Source organism: Tachypleus tridentatus, chromosome 8, assembly GCF_004210375.1.
Source record: "Tachypleus tridentatus isolate NWPU-2018 chromosome 8, ASM421037v1, whole genome shotgun sequence".
Taxonomy (NCBI): Eukaryota; Metazoa; Arthropoda; class Merostomata; order Xiphosura; family Limulidae; genus Tachypleus; species Tachypleus tridentatus.
In genome coordinates, this window is record NC_134832.1 from 76,145,693 (window position 1) to 76,165,674 (window position 19,982).

At 31.3% G+C, this 19,982-nt stretch overlaps 2 protein-coding genes across 3 annotated transcripts in view; both read right to left on the reverse strand.

Annotated features, from left to right (window-relative positions):
- Nucleotides 1-2,479: 2,479 nt before the first annotated feature.
- On the reverse strand, nt 2,480-9,463 carry LOC143222714 (uncharacterized). The gene is made up of 2 exons (XM_076449608.1): nt 8,404-9,463; nt 2,480-7,865 (listed from the first exon to the last, which is right to left on the reverse strand). Exons 1-2 carry the CDS (start codon nt 9,461-9,463, stop codon nt 7,759-7,761), a joined length of 1,167 nt encoding a protein of 388 aa, XP_076305723.1. The 3' UTR covers nt 2,480-7,758.
- A 1,365-nt stretch (nt 9,464-10,828) lies between these two features.
- Nucleotides 10,829-19,982, reverse strand: part of LOC143222713 (uncharacterized) — a 45,290-nt gene continuing 36,136 nt past the window's right edge. For both annotated transcript variants that reach the window (XM_076449607.1, XM_076449606.1), the window contains exons 5-7: nt 18,340-18,436; nt 13,325-13,443; nt 10,829-12,595 (exon numbers count right to left, since the gene is read on the reverse strand). In XM_076449607.1, the coding sequence (XP_076305722.1) occupies nt 10,829-12,595; nt 13,325-13,443; nt 18,340-18,436 (1,983 nt within the window). The remainder of the gene's footprint in view (nt 12,596-13,324; nt 13,444-18,339; nt 18,437-19,982) is intronic.

A 19,982-nucleotide genomic window follows, 5' to 3' on the forward strand; every position in this document is an offset into this window, starting at 1 on the left:
CCCAATTGGGGGGGGGTATGATTTTTGCAACCACTTATGTGGACTGTTCAATTTGCGAATTTGTAATATCTGATTAAGTAAGTGAACCTGAGAGCTGTAAACTTGCAGTCACAGAGTAATCTTGTTGCCACAATACTTGCATGTATACTTAGGCCTACTGACTGATACTTATGAACTATTGCTTAGATCAAAAAGCTTAGAAGCACGCCTATATTAGAGATGTACATTTCGGCTACTGAAAAAGCTACATCTAGGCCTATTATGTAATTTGATTGGTAAGAACATGAGAATCACAAGAACAAATGCACAATTTGAAGGCCTGTGATGCAATGAAACAATTAAACAGACCAAACTGTAGGGGGGATGATTGTGTGCACCATACCCACCACCTAAAATGAAGGGGGGATGTATTCCACCCATCCCCCCCAGAATCTATGCCCCTGGGTCTCAGTACAGGTTACAGATTATTCTAACTTTCATGCCTCTACCAACAATTGACAGGTTGTTCGGAAGTGATTAAACGAAAAGGTCAGCAACCATGACTGTTTCAATCATGGTTCAGCAGAAACACCAAAGGTAAATACACCAAAAGTGAGGAGGAAGATGGGAAGTGTGGATGGAAGAAAAATATTAACATCCAACATGATCTCACCTTCACTCACAGAACAGTAAGAATCCCACACTGATCCAGTGAAGAGACTGATGTAACAGTATCTTGAAGATACTCCTTCAGAAATCACACAAAGGAAACCCATAGAATGGGTGAATAAAGAGTAAGATACACCAATGGAAGACCATACCACATGTGAGTCATGCACATTTGTTCATGAAACTGATATGTTGCAATAAGGGCAGAATCATGTGGAGGGACCCCTGATGTATAGTGCTTAAGGAACATCAGACAGCAAGTGGACATCAGACAGACACACCCATCTAACACTTGCAAGACTATGGTAAGAATATCAGCTTCAGGGTAGGAAGAAGGTACTATTTTGTTCACATTGAGCATGGGAACTAGAAGGGAAGAAAATTATCCATTCCAACTACCCACATCATCATGTGTGCATGTCCAGCACAACCAACAGCAGTACCCTGGGAACTGACATCCATATGATGGTAAGATGATGGAGAGCAATGTAGATGTTCAACTCTAGTCCAAAACCAGGCAGCACTGAGAATGAATCATTCATTCCATAGTAGGATGAAGGTACCTGAGCCACTCACACCCTGGTGAGAACCAGGGAAGTAATGGCTGATAAGACCACATGAAAACTAGCAACAGTGGATACAAAAAGCCCCTTGCTGAAAACCCAGGTAAGGAAGGAAATGTGGAAGAGTAGAATGGGACATAGGAAAACCATGACACGAAAAGCAACAGCAGTATACATATCACTTACAATGACATTAAAGAAGGGAATGGGAAGCAACCAAAGGGGGAACTCCAGTTTATCTGCCAAGGGACTAGATAAAAGCCATTCATGAATATGAATTTTTGGAATGGAAAGATGTAGCAGACAAGAATGATGTTGCACGAGGGAGGTGGGATAGAGGGGAAAAAAAGAGGATGTGTGAACAGGAGTGGGTGCAGATGTGGAAATCATGACTGTGCTAAGCAAAAAGGTGCTACTAAGTGGAACCAACACAGAGTAGCTTGTATGAAGACAGACATAGAGGTACAGCTCTGTCCCCAATCCTTACTAAAGAAATCAAAAGCTACAGCCAAAAAATGTGGAACTGGGAACCAAAACCTGGGAAGCTTGGAATTCAGGTGAGTGGCAAAAGCATTCAATTCTGGTTTACACCACTGGGAACACACCCAGCCAAAATCCACAACCAGATTCATAGCACACAGTATATGACAAGCCAATCAGCAAATATGATAGCTGTAAGCCCAAAACAGGTCAAGCATGTGGAAACAAGCCTCAACCAATCATAGACAATAATGGTTATCCTTAAGAGTTAAAAATCACTTAAATGTTCTTCAGTTGATATTTAAATCACAAAATATTTTTTTTTGCTTTTGCATAATAAATATGCAATTAATTTGTTTAATTATCCTGAATTATTTGCACATTTAAGTTACATTATCAAAATTGTCCAATCACTACATTCATTCTATTTTTAAAGTAACACAGAAAAAGACAAAAGATACCCTATTTCTGCTTACCTAACATCTTAATTTTGTAGATAAGTATGTCCAGTAGGTCCACTTGGTTATTGCTACATCATCTGAATTTCACTTGTGTGGCCTTGATTCCAAAATGTCTCATGTACTTACTGATACCACAGGTATTGGAAAAGCAACTTGAGCATCAGCACCTATATGTAGCTGCTGTCACAGTTCAGTGGTTTTAAACATCAACACAATTTTACTATTTTTTTATACATGTTCAATTGAATGCCATGGACCTTTTAGGAGTGACCTTGTATCTTAAATGTTGTTTTTAGTGTAACAAAAAAAATCATAACAGTACTTTAACATTTTCACAAGTTTATTGCAGCAACCAACAATAAGTAAAAGCATGAAAAACTGTCAACATGTCAGTTAGTTGCAATGAAAACTAAAGCTTTTCTCATAAGAAGCAGATAGTGTGGCTTTTATTGATGTGATAGTTGTGGCTGTTTCACCAATCTTAAACTGAGCTGTTGTCAATCTCCAATACAAAAGCTTGAGAACACTACACTGATAACACACAGTCAGTATCTATAGAAATTTGTAAACTATATGACCACAAGATTAATGAAGGTTATTATAAGATCTAATGTAACGATATTTCAACATGAAAAACTTAAACACATCCAACACATGCATATTACTTTATTGTGGCAACTCTAACTGTATATTAATTATAGACACATTTAAACTTTATGTACATATATCAATACAAACTGGGTATAACATACCTGTATTTAATTTCATACTCAAACTTTACATCTATATATAATTTCCATGAATAAAGTTTGACATTACTTGTATGACCAAAGTCAGCTTTCAACCTTTTCATTCTACCTTTCAACCAAATAATTCATTATGTATTAATATTTCTATACTGATGAGGAAGAAAGAGTATTCCAAAGTAAATCAGATGCAGACAATTTACAACACATACTTAAGCAACCAGTAGCTTTCCATAATACATGTAGAATCAACTTGCTCAGTCCTGTGGAAAGGATACAACTGATAATTTATTTACTTGAAAAACGTTGGACCAAATAGTATAGTTGTAAAAGGATCACAATGTTACTTATTTTTATCAAAGATTACAATACAAATGTCTAAGCTTCAGTTATGAAAAGGAAAAAGGATTAGACACACTTGAAAATTTCCAAATACATCACAATTTTTTATCACCTGGCTCTTTCTACATACACAGGATAACAGTAATTGACATGGTATAACAAACTAAATGTAAAATGTACTAGATCTGTAAGGAACATAAACTTATGAACAATTAACTGTATAAATTAGTAGAAGTAAATTTCCCCCATATTAATCTAAATATACTGGCTTTAGCACATGGTGATATTTCAACAAGTTCTGCTTCTTCATTGCTATAATTTCATGAAACAGGTTTGAAACAGATTGTTGAGAAATTTATATAAAAACCGAAGAAGGTGTTAAAATGTTTTCTCAGCCCAAACGAGCCGTTTTTTGCATATAGGTTTGAAACAGATTTATTTCATGTTAGTGCTTCTTAATAACATAGCCCTTTTTTTTTTTTTCTCTCAGCTAATGTTGCAAACCCAGAAATTAACAACAATGCCATTTCAGCAAAAGATACTATAAACTATCAATGGTAATGTGACAAAATATATTTCTTCATAAAGATCATAAATACTATTCTCACACAAACTGTTTCAAAACACTGAGTTTATGGTTATAAGTACTTTCACTCCTACAATTAAGTACTAATAATGTACATGTATAAGAAACAAAAACACTTTAAAAACAATCTGAATTTTCATCTAACACTCACCTAATTGGTCAAAATCACTATTTGTACAAATATCAAAACTATAGTTATTTCTAATATTTTAATTGTTATTTGTAAAAAAGAAAAAAAATGCATAAATTTAGATTACTTCCTGGTCTAAATTTAGCAAGTCTTATTTTTTAGTTATCTTCACATCTGTTTGTCTTCCATCATTAGACATCCTGCATAAATGAACAAAATGTTTTAATTTGAACAAAGTGAACTGGGTATAGTAGATGTTTTTTTTAAAGCAATGGATTAAGATTATATAAATATTATCTCACCAACTTCTTTCATTTATTAAAATAATAAATAACACAAAACTTTAAAATAGTTACCTTTGAACTTTGTGTGTAATTTAGTATTTTAATATTATACACAAGTGCCAAGAAATAATATTCAATTCTTTCACTTGGTTATTGTTAAGCATAAAGCACACAATGAGCTACCTGTGTTAAAGCCACCACAAATATCAAAACTGGTTTCTAGAATTACCAGCCTTCACACTCACCACTTAGCCACTGGGATGCATCCTAATTTATAACAGTATTTTTTTAAGATGTATTTTAGAAGTGTAAAGTCTTTAACATGAAAGAAAATGTAAAGCTTCATTTTCTGTTATAAGAAACGTTAAATAAATTTACCATTATGAAATGGGCTTACTTAACAGGCCTTGTTATTGCTGAATAAATTGTTTTCCTCAATTTGAAAAAAATTATTGCAATATTTAATATGAGAATCATTCCCAAAAGAACTTACATCATTAAAATTTTGTGGCTATTACTGGTCAACCTTATTATTTCACACCACATTGTTTTTTATATCACAATAACAACAGAAAAAATTAAAAAGCTATAGTTTTGGTTTTCACAGCTAATTCAAAATAGTGAAACTGTTTTGAAGTCTGATGTATGACCACATATTGTACAAGCTCTCAAGAATCTGGAAGAATAATTAAAGTGTGTTATGTGAAAAATATATTCCATAGGTCTAAAGGTAATATTTCTATAATAATGTGATATGCAACAAGTTTGTTTAAGATACTAATCAAATTACTCAGGTCACTGAATACTTTATTAAAATATATGACCTGTATTATCTAGTTATACGAAAAGTTTTGACTGATTTGTTTAAAACTGCTGAATTAAAAAAAAACATGCTGTAACACTTGTGTATTGATTTCCACTGTGAAACCTATAGTATGTTTAAGATTATCACATGATTTCTATGGAATTAGAAGTGTTATTCACAGAGCAATATTTTTAGCACAGGTATCATAACCTGATACACTTATGTGTTTCTGTGTTCATGTTCTTTTACAGAGACAAAAAATATAAAAAAATTTTCTCTACTAAAGTAAAATAAGAGAATATAAGATATGCAACTAGTATTACAGATAATTTACCAAAAGGTAAGAGCAGTGAACAAAATACTGCATTACCCAAGATATAACGTTTTTAAATTCAGGTTTATAGAAAGCAGTAACTGCTCAGAAATAAATATTTGAACTAAACTAGAATTCTAATTCTATTTGCTATGAGAATTAAAATAAACATAAATTTTCTGAAAGTAATTCCACTTTTAAATACCATCTATTTCACCACCAACTTTTTTTAAATGTAAATTTAAGATTTCTTTCAATTTTATCTAGACAAAAATAACATATCAATCTGCTAAACCTAAACATAATTTAAACTCTTGACCCCAAAACTAACTTTTTAAGACTTATAAATTGCAAACATCAACTAATGGTGAAAAAAAGTTTGGTAATAATAAATACTTGGTGATTTAATAAAGGAGCCAGAACTGTTGGGAATAAAAGAACAATGATGAAAAGATCTTTTATGTTTGCAGATCCTGTGAAAACATTCTGTGCCTTGGTGGATATATTTTCCAAGTCTTTCACAGAAATCTTTAGTTTTTATGTACTTCAGTACTCTACCTTTCACAATAGTATTATTTCTTAAAGCATATCTACACCAATACCAGAAAAGCTTGTACTATTACAAGTTCAAGAAAAGATACAATTAAACCCATGAAGTAAAGCAACATGTCTAAATTATGACAGAATGTTAAACTTTAACATTCTTCAATATCAATAGAGAAAGAGAAATAAAACTTCAATAAATGCTTGACAGTAAACACCAAAAACTGCTACAAATCTGTAACTTTTGATAAGGTTGCAGGAATGAATGTCCTAAGACAACAGTGTGAAGAGCTGCTATAATGCAGTGTGTCTGTTTTTGCTTGTCTAGTTGTTTAAGTTTTGCATAAAATTACATGAGGGCTACCTGTATTAGTCATCTCTAATTTAGCAGTGTAAGACTAAATGGAAAGCTGCTATTCATCACCACCCACCTCCAACTCTTTTACCAACGAATAGTGGGATTGACCATCACATTATAACATCCTCAGGGCTTAAAGGGTGAACATGTTTGGTGGGGCGGGGATTCGAACCTGCAGCCCTCAGATTACAAGTCGAGCTCCCTAACTACCTGGCCATGTCAGCACTATGCAATGTGTCATCAGATGATATGGAGTCATTCTTGTAAACAACATGGATTTTTATTGGTTATGAACAACTTCCAACAATTAAAATACAAAGATCAGAACTTGGTTTGGTTCTTAGCTATACACACCTTAATTGAACTGATTTCAGCATAGTATACACTTATGTGCTGTCACAAATTCTTAATTGCTTTCAAAAGATGTACATTGTGTAATATTTATTCTTGGATATAACTATAATAAGTCAATGAACAAAATGTATAGCATGGAGCCCTTAATTAATGTTATTTTGTCCCATGGGGTGAATTTTGAAGCAGTGCTGCAATAAAATAAATAGTAAAAATAACTTTGTAATTGTATACAGTTTTATAGCTGAAGAGATCATTCCAAGAAATCTGAAAAAGTTTTAGGGTAATAATGTTGTGTAATGGCTACAATCATTTCCTTTTCTTAATGTCGAAACACTTTTCTCAATTTCTATTTCTGATAGAAGCATGAACTAAAAAAACAGTCTTAATTATGCCACCCACATATTACACCCAGTGCAATGTGTCATTAAGTTAATAAATTGTGAACACATTACTCACTACAGTAATAACCATGAAAAAAAAACCAACAGATCAACAAACATCACATTTTAATACAATCACCTATGCAAAAAACAAAAATGAAGCAGAGAAAATTTTTTAAAAAAAATGAACAATATTATCTGTCTAGTCCAAATTCAACATTTTAATTGTAAGATTTTTTTTATTTAAGCAATAATGTGGTACTTTCAAGCTCGAAATTTTCTTTACTGTTTTTTACTTATAAAAACTAACAATGCATTCCAAATTATTCATTTTAGTTGCAGCACAGTTCTGTATAGGAATCAAATGGTCTTTTACATATAGTCTTACACATTAAATCTTTATGAAATATTCACTTTTTACAACATAACTTTTGAAATTAGTCTTTTATATGAATGTTACACACACATCAGATGTCATCCATGAATGTCCAACAAGTGATTCTGGATACAGTAGTCTTGACTTTAACAGCTGAAACATTTCAACTGCTGCCTTGCCTTAAATAAACTCAAATTCTTTTTTTGTTTTTACAGGATTCTAAATTCCACATAAATATCCATGGATATGAAAATCATCACAAATATGTTTTCTAAATTCCAGTCCTTATATCCATATCTTTGGAATCTCAGGTTCAATATAAATGTCAAAAAGGATCTCATCAATTATATAATGTTTTTTTAATTCCAAATTTCACACAATATTTTCCTTCACAATGCAGAACACTGATCAGTTTTCTCTTCCTGATTATCAAGATTATCCCTCGATTCATCCAAATCACTCACATCATAGCCTCTACTCACTATATATACTTCATCTGAAAAAGAAAGAACTTTAGATGATAGTTTTAAGCAAATTATGGAAACGTTTCTCATATTCAATGCTAAATTTATTAACACACTTAACAGTAATAATAATAAAATAAATACATATTTATTCTTCTAATGATCTAACAAATAAACTTATGACATTACTTTATTAAAAATTAACATAAAAATACAAAGCTTACAGTGTGAACAATTATAAAACAAAATATACACATAAATTAACATATATTGAACATGAGCATAAAACTAAACGTTACATATTTTATGCAGTTATTTTCTAATAAAGATTTACATGCAATGAAGATCTTGTTCTAATATTATTGGTACATCTGCATTTACCCTTAAATTTTAAAAATCCTTGAACATACTAAAGAATTTGTACTTGAGCAATAAACCTAAGGCTTAGCTATATATATTACTTAGGGATGAAACTGGCTAAGAGCACGAGTGGTACAAATACAAAAGTGTGTGGTAATACACAATCTTAAAACTTACTTAACCATTAAGCAGAAAATTAGTTTTGCTCACCTGTCTCAAGCAAGTCACTGGCAACTCCCTCAATTAATTCCATTAAACCATCTGCATCACCTGACACCTTACAGCTGGCCTCTTCATCTACTTCAGTTTTTGTATTTTCTGGAAAAGGTGGTCCAACTTCGACTACAGATAAAATACCTTCTGATTCAATATTTTTGCTATCTTGAGCTTTCTGATCCACATCTCTCTCAAAATTATTTTGATAACCTTTTCCTTCCTTCATACATTCAGGAGTTTCAAAACTAGTAAAATTTGCAGTACAGGTGTTCTCAGTTTTGGTGTTTGTGCTTTCATTATGTTCTTTGTTAATGATTACTTTTTCATAACTTTTTCTACTATAATCACTTGCACTCACTGGTGGAAACACCCCCGTACTTTTGTCATCGTTGGTAATATATTCTGTACTTTTAATCATTTCACTACTTTTATCACCACTCTCTAAACATTTCATAGGGTCTTTTTCAACTTTATTTAGACTAATATCAATACTCATTCTAATCTTATTATCATTATCAGTATCTCTAGTGTCAATACCCTCATCATCTTTAGTACTAAGCATGCTACAACCAATGAGCTCTTCATTATTTTCCTTGTGTTCAATATCTTTGTTAATTTTGCCTTGAGTACCATTAGTATCTTCAGTGATTATGGCTTCACAATTATAAGTACTTTCAAACACTTTGCCTTCATCATCAAATGCATTTTTAGCATCCTTGCTTTTTGCAACAACAGTATTATTAATAGTATTGTCTTTGTCACCAATTGTATTTTCAATAATTTTATTTTTGGCTGCAGCACTGTTATTACTGTTCTTGTTAACAATATTACCAGGACCTTCAGCAGCCTTATCTTCGGTATCAGTAGAGTTTTCACTAATACTGTCAACAGCATCAGTTATACCATCAGTAAACTTTTCTTTTTTATAAACTGAATCTTTGCTAATCTTGTCAACAGTATTACTAGCACTTTCAGCAGCTTGAGCTTTTGACACAGCTGAATCTTCATTAATCTTTTTAGCATCATTATCTTGATCCATCTCACAAACTTCCATTTCTTTATTATTGAACACACTATTGATTTCCCATTATCATTACTTTGAGCATCTTTGGAACACTCTCTTCCTATACAAGTTTTCAAGTGTTCAGAACTTTTCATCTGAACCACTTTATTTATTTCTTCACTGTATTTACCTTCAGAACCTTCCTTTTCATTATCATCATATGCTTCAATAATATTTATTTTAGTTTTGTTCTTTTGATCTTCTGGCATTTCTATTTTTTGTTTTATAATAATTTCTTTGAAACTTTCATTATGATCTCTTTCAGTATCATTAGTTCCAGCTTTGTTGTATTTGTCTTCCATATCTTTCTTCTCATTATCCTCACTATCTTCATTACTAATTTCTAATTCACTGTTATCTGCAACTTCTTCAGTAACCTCCCATTCACCATTATCTTCAACCTCTTCTGTAACCTCCCATTCTACGTTATCTTCACTGTCATCAATAACCTCACCAACAACAGTTAATGCATCATTAATTACTCTTCTTGCCTCATTATTTTCATTTTCCTCAGAAATTTTCTCTTCATCATTCCCTTCAATATCTTCAGAAACTTCTTTTTGACCACTGTATTTCAAATCTTTGGTAATCCTCTCTCTGTTACCATCTTCAGTATCATCTTCACTATCACCTTCAACCACTTCAGTTATCTCCCATTCATCATGGTCTTCACCATTACCATCAACATCTTCTGTAATTTCCCATTCATCATTGTACTCCAAATCTTCTGTAACTTCCCAAACAAAATTTTCTTCAACATCATCTTCAGAAACCATCCATTCATCATTATCTACAACATATTTACTATTTTCTTCTTTATTACTTCTACCTTCCTCTTTCTTCAGAGAAACAGAAAAGTTACTTTTCCTTTTCTCCCCTTGTTTTTCACTGAAGTAAAATCTGAATGCAGATCTTTGTGTCTAACATCAGTGAAATGCATTTGTTTAATCTTTTTTTCTTTTTCTTCCAATTTTTGAGAGTTTCCAGACTCTTTTTCATCAGTTAAATGCTGGTTAATATTTTTTGAAAAACGTTTTTTAACACAAAGCCCTTCCCTTATATTGGAGCTCTTCTCATCATCACAACTTGTAGTAGTTAGTATTCCTACAATGTCCATTACAGTTTTTCCTTCAGTAAAGGTTGTTACAAGATTATGTGGGATCTTGTGGTCATGGATACCTGTACCACTTGGTTTTGGGTTTAAGATACTGCTTTTTTCTTTTTCATACACTCCTCCATTTTCATGACTACAATTATCAGTAATCCTGTTTGCTAATTTTCTTTCTGTCTCTTCCACTTCAGATAAACTAGATGCTTCTACTCCAAGATGTTCCTTTTCTTTAAAACCTTGTTTACTTACTTTGTACAAAATCTTTTTACCTTGTCATTGTGGAAAGGTTTATTTACACAAGAATTTGTGTCACTACTGGAAGTTTTGGTTTCTTTAGACCCAGAATGATCTTTAGAAAATGTTTGACAAGTGGTTCTTTCAATCTGTTTTGATAATTCTTTATCTGTATTTGAGGCAACTTGACTACCTGTATGTGACTCACCAACATTTTCTACAGTAGGAGAACAAGCACCTTTCTCTTCATGCTTTTCTTTTGTTACCATTTTATAAACACCTTCAACAAATGTTGTTGTGGTTTCTTCTTGGATTATATCTTTACACTGTGCTTCTTTCATAGCTTTGTCTTCAAGCATCTTTTTGGTAACAGATGGTGGTGGCTTAGGTTTTGTCAATGGTATCATATCAGCTTTGTCAATACCTAGCATGTTGAGGTCATATTCCTCTTCTGTGATTGGACCAGCTGTAAATGGTAAATCAGGACCAAAAGAACCTACACATTTTGAGAAATGAGTACATTGCTTCTTTCTTTTTCTCCTACATCTCTTACATTTACCTCCTGCATAAGGCAAGCTTAAATGTTTTTTACTAGAATTTAGTTGGTCAGTGTTTACATTAGCTTGATTTGTCAATTCTTTGTGAGTGTTTACGTCACACTCACTAGGCATGAATGGTTCAACTATATTTTTCACAGAAACCACAGCAGAAAAACATTTTTCTTCTTGCTTTAATAGTTTATCTGCCACTTCCTCCTCATCCTGTATTTCACATTTACTAAGCTCTGTTGTCATTTTTTGGTCAACTACTTTTTGAGTTTGTTGAGCTTCAGTAGCCATTTTTATGCTAAAAATTGACCTCAGCACTGATGGTGGAGGTTTCGGTTTTGCCAATGGTATCATATCAGCTTTGTCTATGCCTAACATACTGAGATCATGGTCTTCTTCTGTGACTGGACCAGCTTCTAAAGTCTCTGGCAAATGTGAACCAAAGGTATGTAAAGCCTTAGAGTCATGATTGCACTTCTTTTTTCTTTTCCTACATTTCTTACACTTTTCTCCAGAAGGAGATAAACTGGTATTACCTTGGGAAATGTTTTGAAAAGCTTTGTTTGTTTCTTTTGTCTCACTCTCTTTAGTAAATGCCTTGGCTGTGTCTTCCTCATACATGGCAGGGATTTTGTTTACACCAGACACATCTGCAATCTTTGAAGAGGCATTTGTTTCAGTTACTTCAAATATCTTGGGTGTGTCTTGCTTTTCTTCTTTGTTTTCTTCTTGTTCATTTTTTTTCAAACTTAATTTTCCAAACACAGATGCTTTAGTATCTTCATTTTTACTAACAGCTAACATTGACCTATAATTAGGTGCTTTACCTATTATAATCACCTTTGGTTTAACTTCTTTCTTGCTTTCTGCATCTTTTTTTTTCTGAACATCATTCTTTGACTTATCACCAAGTAAAGTTAACTTGATACTTTTGCTTTTGGACTTTTCTTGAGTATCTTCAGTAAGTGCAGGTGGATTCTTTGATGGAGAAGTTACAAAATCTTCCTCCAATTCATTAATCTCATTACTCTTTTCTTTTTCTGCTTTGGTTCGTTTTTCAATTTCTTTTACAACTTTTGTTCGTTTTTCTGCTTCCTTTTCTTGCTTCATTCTTTTTGCTAGCTGCTGCTTTTCTTCTTCTTTATGTCTTTTTTTTTCATGTTGTGCCAGAGCTGCAGCTTTATCTAAGTTCCATCTTCGTTCGTAGAATGGATTCAAAAGAGTGTATTTCTATGGAGAAAATACAATAATTATTCTCATAAATTTCAGCTAAGAATTTCATCAAGTCACTAACTTGAAATTTATCTAATGTTTAAAACAAGACATTATAAAAACACTATGTTTTCACACTAGGTCATATATCATTTACATACTTGTGCTAAAATGTGTTGAATAATACTGGTTTATTTAAAATCTAAAATAAAATAATTTTTTTAAATCTAACATTCTGTTTTTGCCATTTTCTTTCTAATACTTCAATTACAACAATAATTATATTATTAAAAATGCAATTCTCCTACAACCATACATAGAATTAAATAACATTAAACAAACTATTCAAGATACATATAAATAAAATCAGTCTTAACCTGTTCAGTGCCGTGGACGAGATAACTTGTCCAAGCCGATCGGTAACACAGTGCCATGGACGAGTTAATTCATTCTCACTAATACCTAATTTCAAAGCTAGATGTCAGCACCATACATGCATTTGACCTACTTACAAATTGTTTCACTTTCGATCCAACATGGGATCACGAAAAAAGTTACAAAATGAAGAAGCATTAGAGTTGTATTGTAGCAGCTGAAATACTTGGCAGTCAACAGGTAAAACATTTTAAAATCAAAAAAACATATTTCACTTTCTATGCTAGTTAACTACCTTTATTAATAGTAGCAAAAAATAATAATTTAATTGAAGAGTAGCTATAAGTAGTGTTCAAAAACATAAAATCTTACCATGTAACTGCGATTGTGTTTCTGACTTTTCAAATGCTCATCTGCACATGCTCCATCACCCATGAATTCTTTGCACAATGAGCAATAAAAGCCGGAGATGGGGTAGATAAACTGAACCCCTAATATTGAATAATAATAAAGTTTAAAGTAAGAGCAATTATGAAGTATTACACCATTTTACAAGCACTAACTTTTTTATTTACACATATATACTTATGAATGCTACATCATTGTATTTTTACCCTATTACTAATCATACATTTTTGTTTACTTTACAAAATATTAATAATCATGTTTTGCTGGAAACAAAAAACACAGGGTTTATTGGCATTTAAAGTCTACATCAGAGAAAATTCCATACACATGCAGTTGATTCCATATAAACGTTTTTAATTGTCTTGCAGCACTCTGTGACATCTTTTTTATTTTCTTAAATCCATTCTTCAGTTGAAAATATGTTCATTATAAAAACAAAGTGTACTGAAAGTAAAGTAATATATTTTCTTTTTTAGATAAAACTTATTCTAGTTGAGGATTTTTAAATTGGCAGCAAATTTCATATCTTAAATTCGTTTTTGTTTTTTTCTAATATCGATAAGTAGTACAAAAAGTTACTTGTGGGTGAAAACTAAAACCAAACTATATTGTAAAAACATGTTACACTTCTACCCGGAGATTCCATAGTGTACCAAACATATTTTCTTTGTCTTAACTGAGCATACAAGTTTATTTCTCAACTCACCTCAATACACTAATAGTTATGGCCACTTAAGAACATATAGGTTAGTTCAAGTTTGATGCAAGGCTCAATAGCACACAAAGCTTCAAAAGTTCTTATTAACTGAAGCCTTAACGTATTTTGGGAATTCATATTATTTCCTCATGCGATCTGAATCAAATTCAAATAACATTTGCTTTATGTAATAAAATAAATCACACCTCTGTTATAATTATTCCCACACTGTTTCTAGAAACATCTTCAACTATGTAAGATGAACTAAGCAACAATTTAACTTTCTTTTCTTATTTTTTCTTTTCAAATTAGCATTCAACTCTTAACTTTCTTAGCAAGTTTTTCTACATTATGAAAAACACATTATTTTCCAAAGCTTCTTTCTTTTCTCAGTATTTTAAACTGTTTAATAGTAACTGCTTAACTTATTAAACATACAGGCTCAAAATTGAATTTATTAATCAATACAGCAGCTACTACACACAATAAAATGCCATGATAAAAATATTTTAAAATTTATTTTCTGCTGTTGCTTTTTCTGAGATGAGAAAAACATCGAAGAATTGGAGACATATCGATACACCATGCTTAGTATGTTTTTGCATAAAATTTCCTATCATGTTCAATATAACATTTTAGTTCTAGCTTAAGCAGCATAACCAGTTATTCTTAAGCTTATCTTACATAATATTTTCAACAAAGATATTAACAGGCTTCCCTAGTGGTATAAATTGAAATGTTAACAGCTTATCAGTTATAAACCATAGCTTTAGCATACATTATCAGAGAGATGTTCAACATTCATAAGGGATCTTTTAATAAATGCTTTTTATCAATTACATACAGCTTAATCACCCAAACCAAAACCTAGGTTACAATTTATTTACAGAATATTATGCAGATAGTAGATACAACCAGACAAAACTTAACAGGCTGTACAGATATCTTAAGTAACCTAGATATTTTTACTTATTTTGCTACTTAAAAGCTGAAAATACTGGTAACAGCAAGGGTCCTAAATGAAGAATTTAGTTCATTGGTTACATAAGGGTCAACTCCCACAACAATACCCTATGGTTATTTTTATATTCTATAGAATCTATTGAATGAGAATAATGACATTAACAGTAAAACTTTAGGATGCACTACTTTTCTGATTTCAGTTACAATAGGAGGGATTATATTGCTTCAGACATTTTATGAGTGTGACTAAACCTATGCAGTGTAGCCAGATTGATGTTCATACTGTAGCATTACTTGCATTATGTAACAAAACAATACATATCATATAAAGTGGATAAAATTCTCTTTATGTTGATGTATAATATGTGCAAATAGATGAAACGATTAACAAAATACAGGTTTTGAAACTTGTTACCAAAAAATTGCAAATTACAGTTTTGCATTAAAACTATGCATTATACAATTCAAATATCGATGACATAAATAATTTTAATGTACTAGTAATGCCTAATTTGATTTAATTTTAAGGAAAAATATTCAGGAAAGATTCTGATATATTTTGTACCTACTCTAGCTCATAAACATAACAGAACTTGTATGTGGCTATGGTCAAGGGTTTTATATTGTTCTGATGGCTCTACTTGCTTCAACACAACAAGTGTTCAAGGATATAGGTAATATGCACTCAATTAAAGTTCTCCAAATGTCAGTATCCCAATCAGTTCTCTCTAGCTTAGGGAATTTACTGAACTGTTCCTAAGAATATGCAGAAGAGTTTAAGTTCTCCTTGTAAGTCAAAAGCTCACCAGAAATATACTGACGATATGTATTTTGCCTCTCTTACAGGAAATGTGGTGGATCTGATGAAACTGTCAGCCTTGTGTAAAAGTGCTGATTAAACACATCAGACACATTAATTATCAGGTTACTACTTGGAAGCAAGCAAATATTCCAAGTCCAACAGATGGCCATGACTGGATGCATGAAGATAAAAAACTCAAACCGTCGTGGTTTGAAAAAAAAAAAGGAGAACAACATTTTACAATGGGACAATGCTGAAGTGGAATTTAACACAGACTTTGAAATTAATGATTTGGAGGTCTCCACTGATTCAGATGACAATGATGCAGATTAGAGAACATTATTGACATCATTTTACATGATATTAGCCAAGTATAAAGGATGCTAAGTAGTAACTGTCACTGCATTGGCTTCATGGTAGTATTTCCAGTATTAATTTCAAACTTGTTATATACTTATATAGTGATCATTTTTATGTTCATTTTCTATTTTTGTTGATCTCTATTATTGCTTCTTTTATTTTGGTTATCCTTGGAAATGTGTTACTTGCAAATAAAATATTGAAATGACAATTACTTTTCTACATTTATTATACAGTCAGTATAAGCATACACCATAAAAAGATTGGTATGCTGAAATCACAAATGTTGCATCTAGTCATATGCAGCTTCATAAAATACTCAATTTTTATCCTCAACACCAGTATGTACAAACTTCCCCTGAATTTTTTTCCCCCTTAAAATGAAGTCAAATTAGGCACTGTTAGTACATTAAAACTGTTTCTGTTATCAATGTTTACACAGTACAATGCCTAATTTTTATGCAAAACTGCAATACACAATTTTTGGTAAGAAGTTTCAAAACCACTATTTTGTTAACTATTTATTCCATTTCTGTACACATCAATGTGAAGAGAATTTTATACACTTTTGGTGTTACACATTATTTTCTTATAATACTGAGAGAAAACTGGTTACACTCCATAGAATTAATAAAAAAAAAAGTCTGACATCACTGAAGCTAGAAAGGCAATAGCCCAAACATTTTACTCTTCACACCTATATTCTTATTATGCAGACACTATACGACACAAAAATACCTATCAAGTATTGCTATGAAAAATGGGGGTTAATGGTGACCTATGTAACGCGTAGGACTTACTAGTCCAGAGTGATTATAGATTTTTAAAGTTTGTCTGTTATTATTAATTACAATTATTACTGTAGAATATTTGCAGCTCTTCTGGTAAAAATGTTTACATAATTTCTCTTATAAATAAACTGATTAAGAACATAAACTTTCATATACTGAAAATAAACATTACAAAACAAAACAAACATTCATTAGCCAATCTTAAAATTAAACAAAACAATATTTCATAAATATTTAACTTTTTTGTTTTTCAAATTAATAATATTTATCTATAACTACTACTACTTCTTTTTTATCTGACATTGTAATAATAGTATAATTTTGTTTCCTAACATTTGTAATTCTTTTCTTTCCTTAGAATTAATATTTTATATTCCAAAATTTTGGGTATTTTAATCTCTTTCAAATATCCACTGTTCTTTTATTTATTTTTGTTGCTTTAATGAAGTAGATATTTGTATTTTTTAATTTTAAAAAATTCCAATTTGTTTTTACATTATTTGTCTTTACCCATTCCTTTAAAGATTCTAGAACTCAACAGTTTTTTTTTCCTTTTTCCACTTGATTTCTTCACCCCCAAAAAAAAGGTTGATTTCAATGTATATCTACATGTTTCTTTTGTTTTTGAATTTTGTGCAAAGCTACACGAGGGTTATCTGCTATAGCCGTCCCTAATTTAGCAATGTAAGACTAGAGGGAAGGCAGCTAGTCATCACCATCCACTGCCAACTCTGGGGCTACTCGTTCACCAACAAATAGTGGGATTGACTGTCACATTATAACACCTCCATATGGGTTAGTATGTTTGGTGTGACGGGGATTCAAACCTGCAACCCTCTGATTACAAGTTGAGTGCCTTATCCACTCTGGCCTTACTCATAAGTAGCTGTTGTCTTATTGATATTTATAAGTTTCCTTCACAATTTCTTACATTTTCATAACCTAACATATACAAATTCAATTTATGGCATTAATTCCAGATAACATTCAATAGCAGCTTTAATAGTTGCAACAGGGAATTGTCTGCTTTAGCCCTAAGCTTATACCTTAGTTGGAACAGAACTGACTTAAGAACAACTGTGTGCAAGTATAGTCTGAAGACTAAGTCAGGGCAGAACTTGTTCTGTCTATTTTTTTACAAAACACTCACTACAATAAACATGTACTATTTACTACAATTTACTAAATGTTCTCTCAGCATTAGGAAATAATTTTCACTGAAATTCATAAATATATTTCTCTGTTATACAGAACATTTACATGTATGAGCAAAAACATTAGAAGCCATACACTTAATGAGACAATTTACAAATATAATACTTAAAATAATAATCCTTTAATACAAGTATGCCTATACAATACTAACCTTTCAAAGAAATAAGAATTTTTGGAGCAGTATTCTTTTCAACAGGATGTTTTTTCTTATTCTCTGCAGCCCATGGACGGTCAAGAGCATCCATTTTCTAACATTTTCACATTAAAAATTCGTGAACATTCAATATGAACTAAAGTTCATCTACTTCACCTTAATCACAAGTAAAAAAAAAAGTTATAAAATCTTACCACATTTCCTTTATGGTATAAAGTGATATGTCCAAGTATACAGCATGTTCTTCATGTGAGTACAGCAAATATTAATAATAGTATTAATGTCAAAAGAATATATGAAATACATACTTCACATTCTAAAATTACAACAAATACTGAAGAAAAATTGATTAAGAACAAATCTTTCATATACTGAGAATAAATATTAAAAAAACAAAAACAAACATTCACTTATAATATCTGGCTCAAAAGAATGCAAAGATGATTTATATCAGAAATGTATTTTATGCTGTTATAAAACTATGTTGAAAGTGAAAAATAATAGCTACACACAAATAAAAATAAGTATCCAATCCAGTTTTCTACTAATTTCACTTCCTTGTTGGCACTATAAAAACACTGACACACTCTATGCTTGAAATAGAGAATTAGCACAAACTGCTTTTTGTGATAAATTTTAATGAATTCAAGAGAATCTTCACTAAAGTCTGTCAAATTTTATACATTCTATTTTTCAAAGTATTTGTCAGCTAAGACTAATGTTATTTTTAAAACAGTCATGCAAGACATTTTTAAGATTCTTTAGATATCTCAATATTTTTATACCCTCTGACTTGGTCCAGATATATATGCACAACAAAATTACATTAAGCATTTTCACTCCCTTGTATGTGCCAGGAATTCTTATATACACCGATCTGTAATAAGTACATGTGACAAACCATTTTTAATCTTCTGTGCACACTTGTCACTCTTAAAAGCCATTGTACCACATGTGAAGTTACTTAAGTTGTCTTGATCAAGTAATTACCATTACATCTAAGCCTGTTCTTAAAATATTGTTTCTAAACATGTTTTCGTCTTTTGTTTCCTTAGTTCTTAAATGATAATTTTTGCTAAGTAACTGAAAATAGTTATTTCATATATCAAATTTTATATGCACATAATTGGTGTATACTGGCATGAACAAAATTAAAATGTGCTTTGTCACTTTCAGAGTCAATTTGTTTTCAATTTCTTTAGCTTCAACATTCTTTATATTCAACTTCACAAGAAATATCCACTGCCAGAAAAAACTTTTCATTGCGAGTATTATTTCACTTTTTACACTAGCACTTTCAAAATCCCTCATTTCACAGTACTTTTATCAGTCAAGTCTTAAAACTAGCCAGTTTACTATAGCGTATTAAAATCATTATAATGAAACTACCAAGTACTCCACAAACAGGTCTTTAAATGGGTGAAACAAAATTCTCCCAAAATAATACATTTTGTCTTTCTTTCTTTCCTTAAGATGTTCTATTTGACTATTTTCACAACTACAGGAAGATGTATCATACTAACAACTACAATTGTAAAAAACATGTTTTTATTATTTAAAAATTAACATACCTTATTTCTTCATATCCTGGTTTTGTTCAACAACTTTCTTGTATACACTCTTATTTTGAGAGTCTGCTC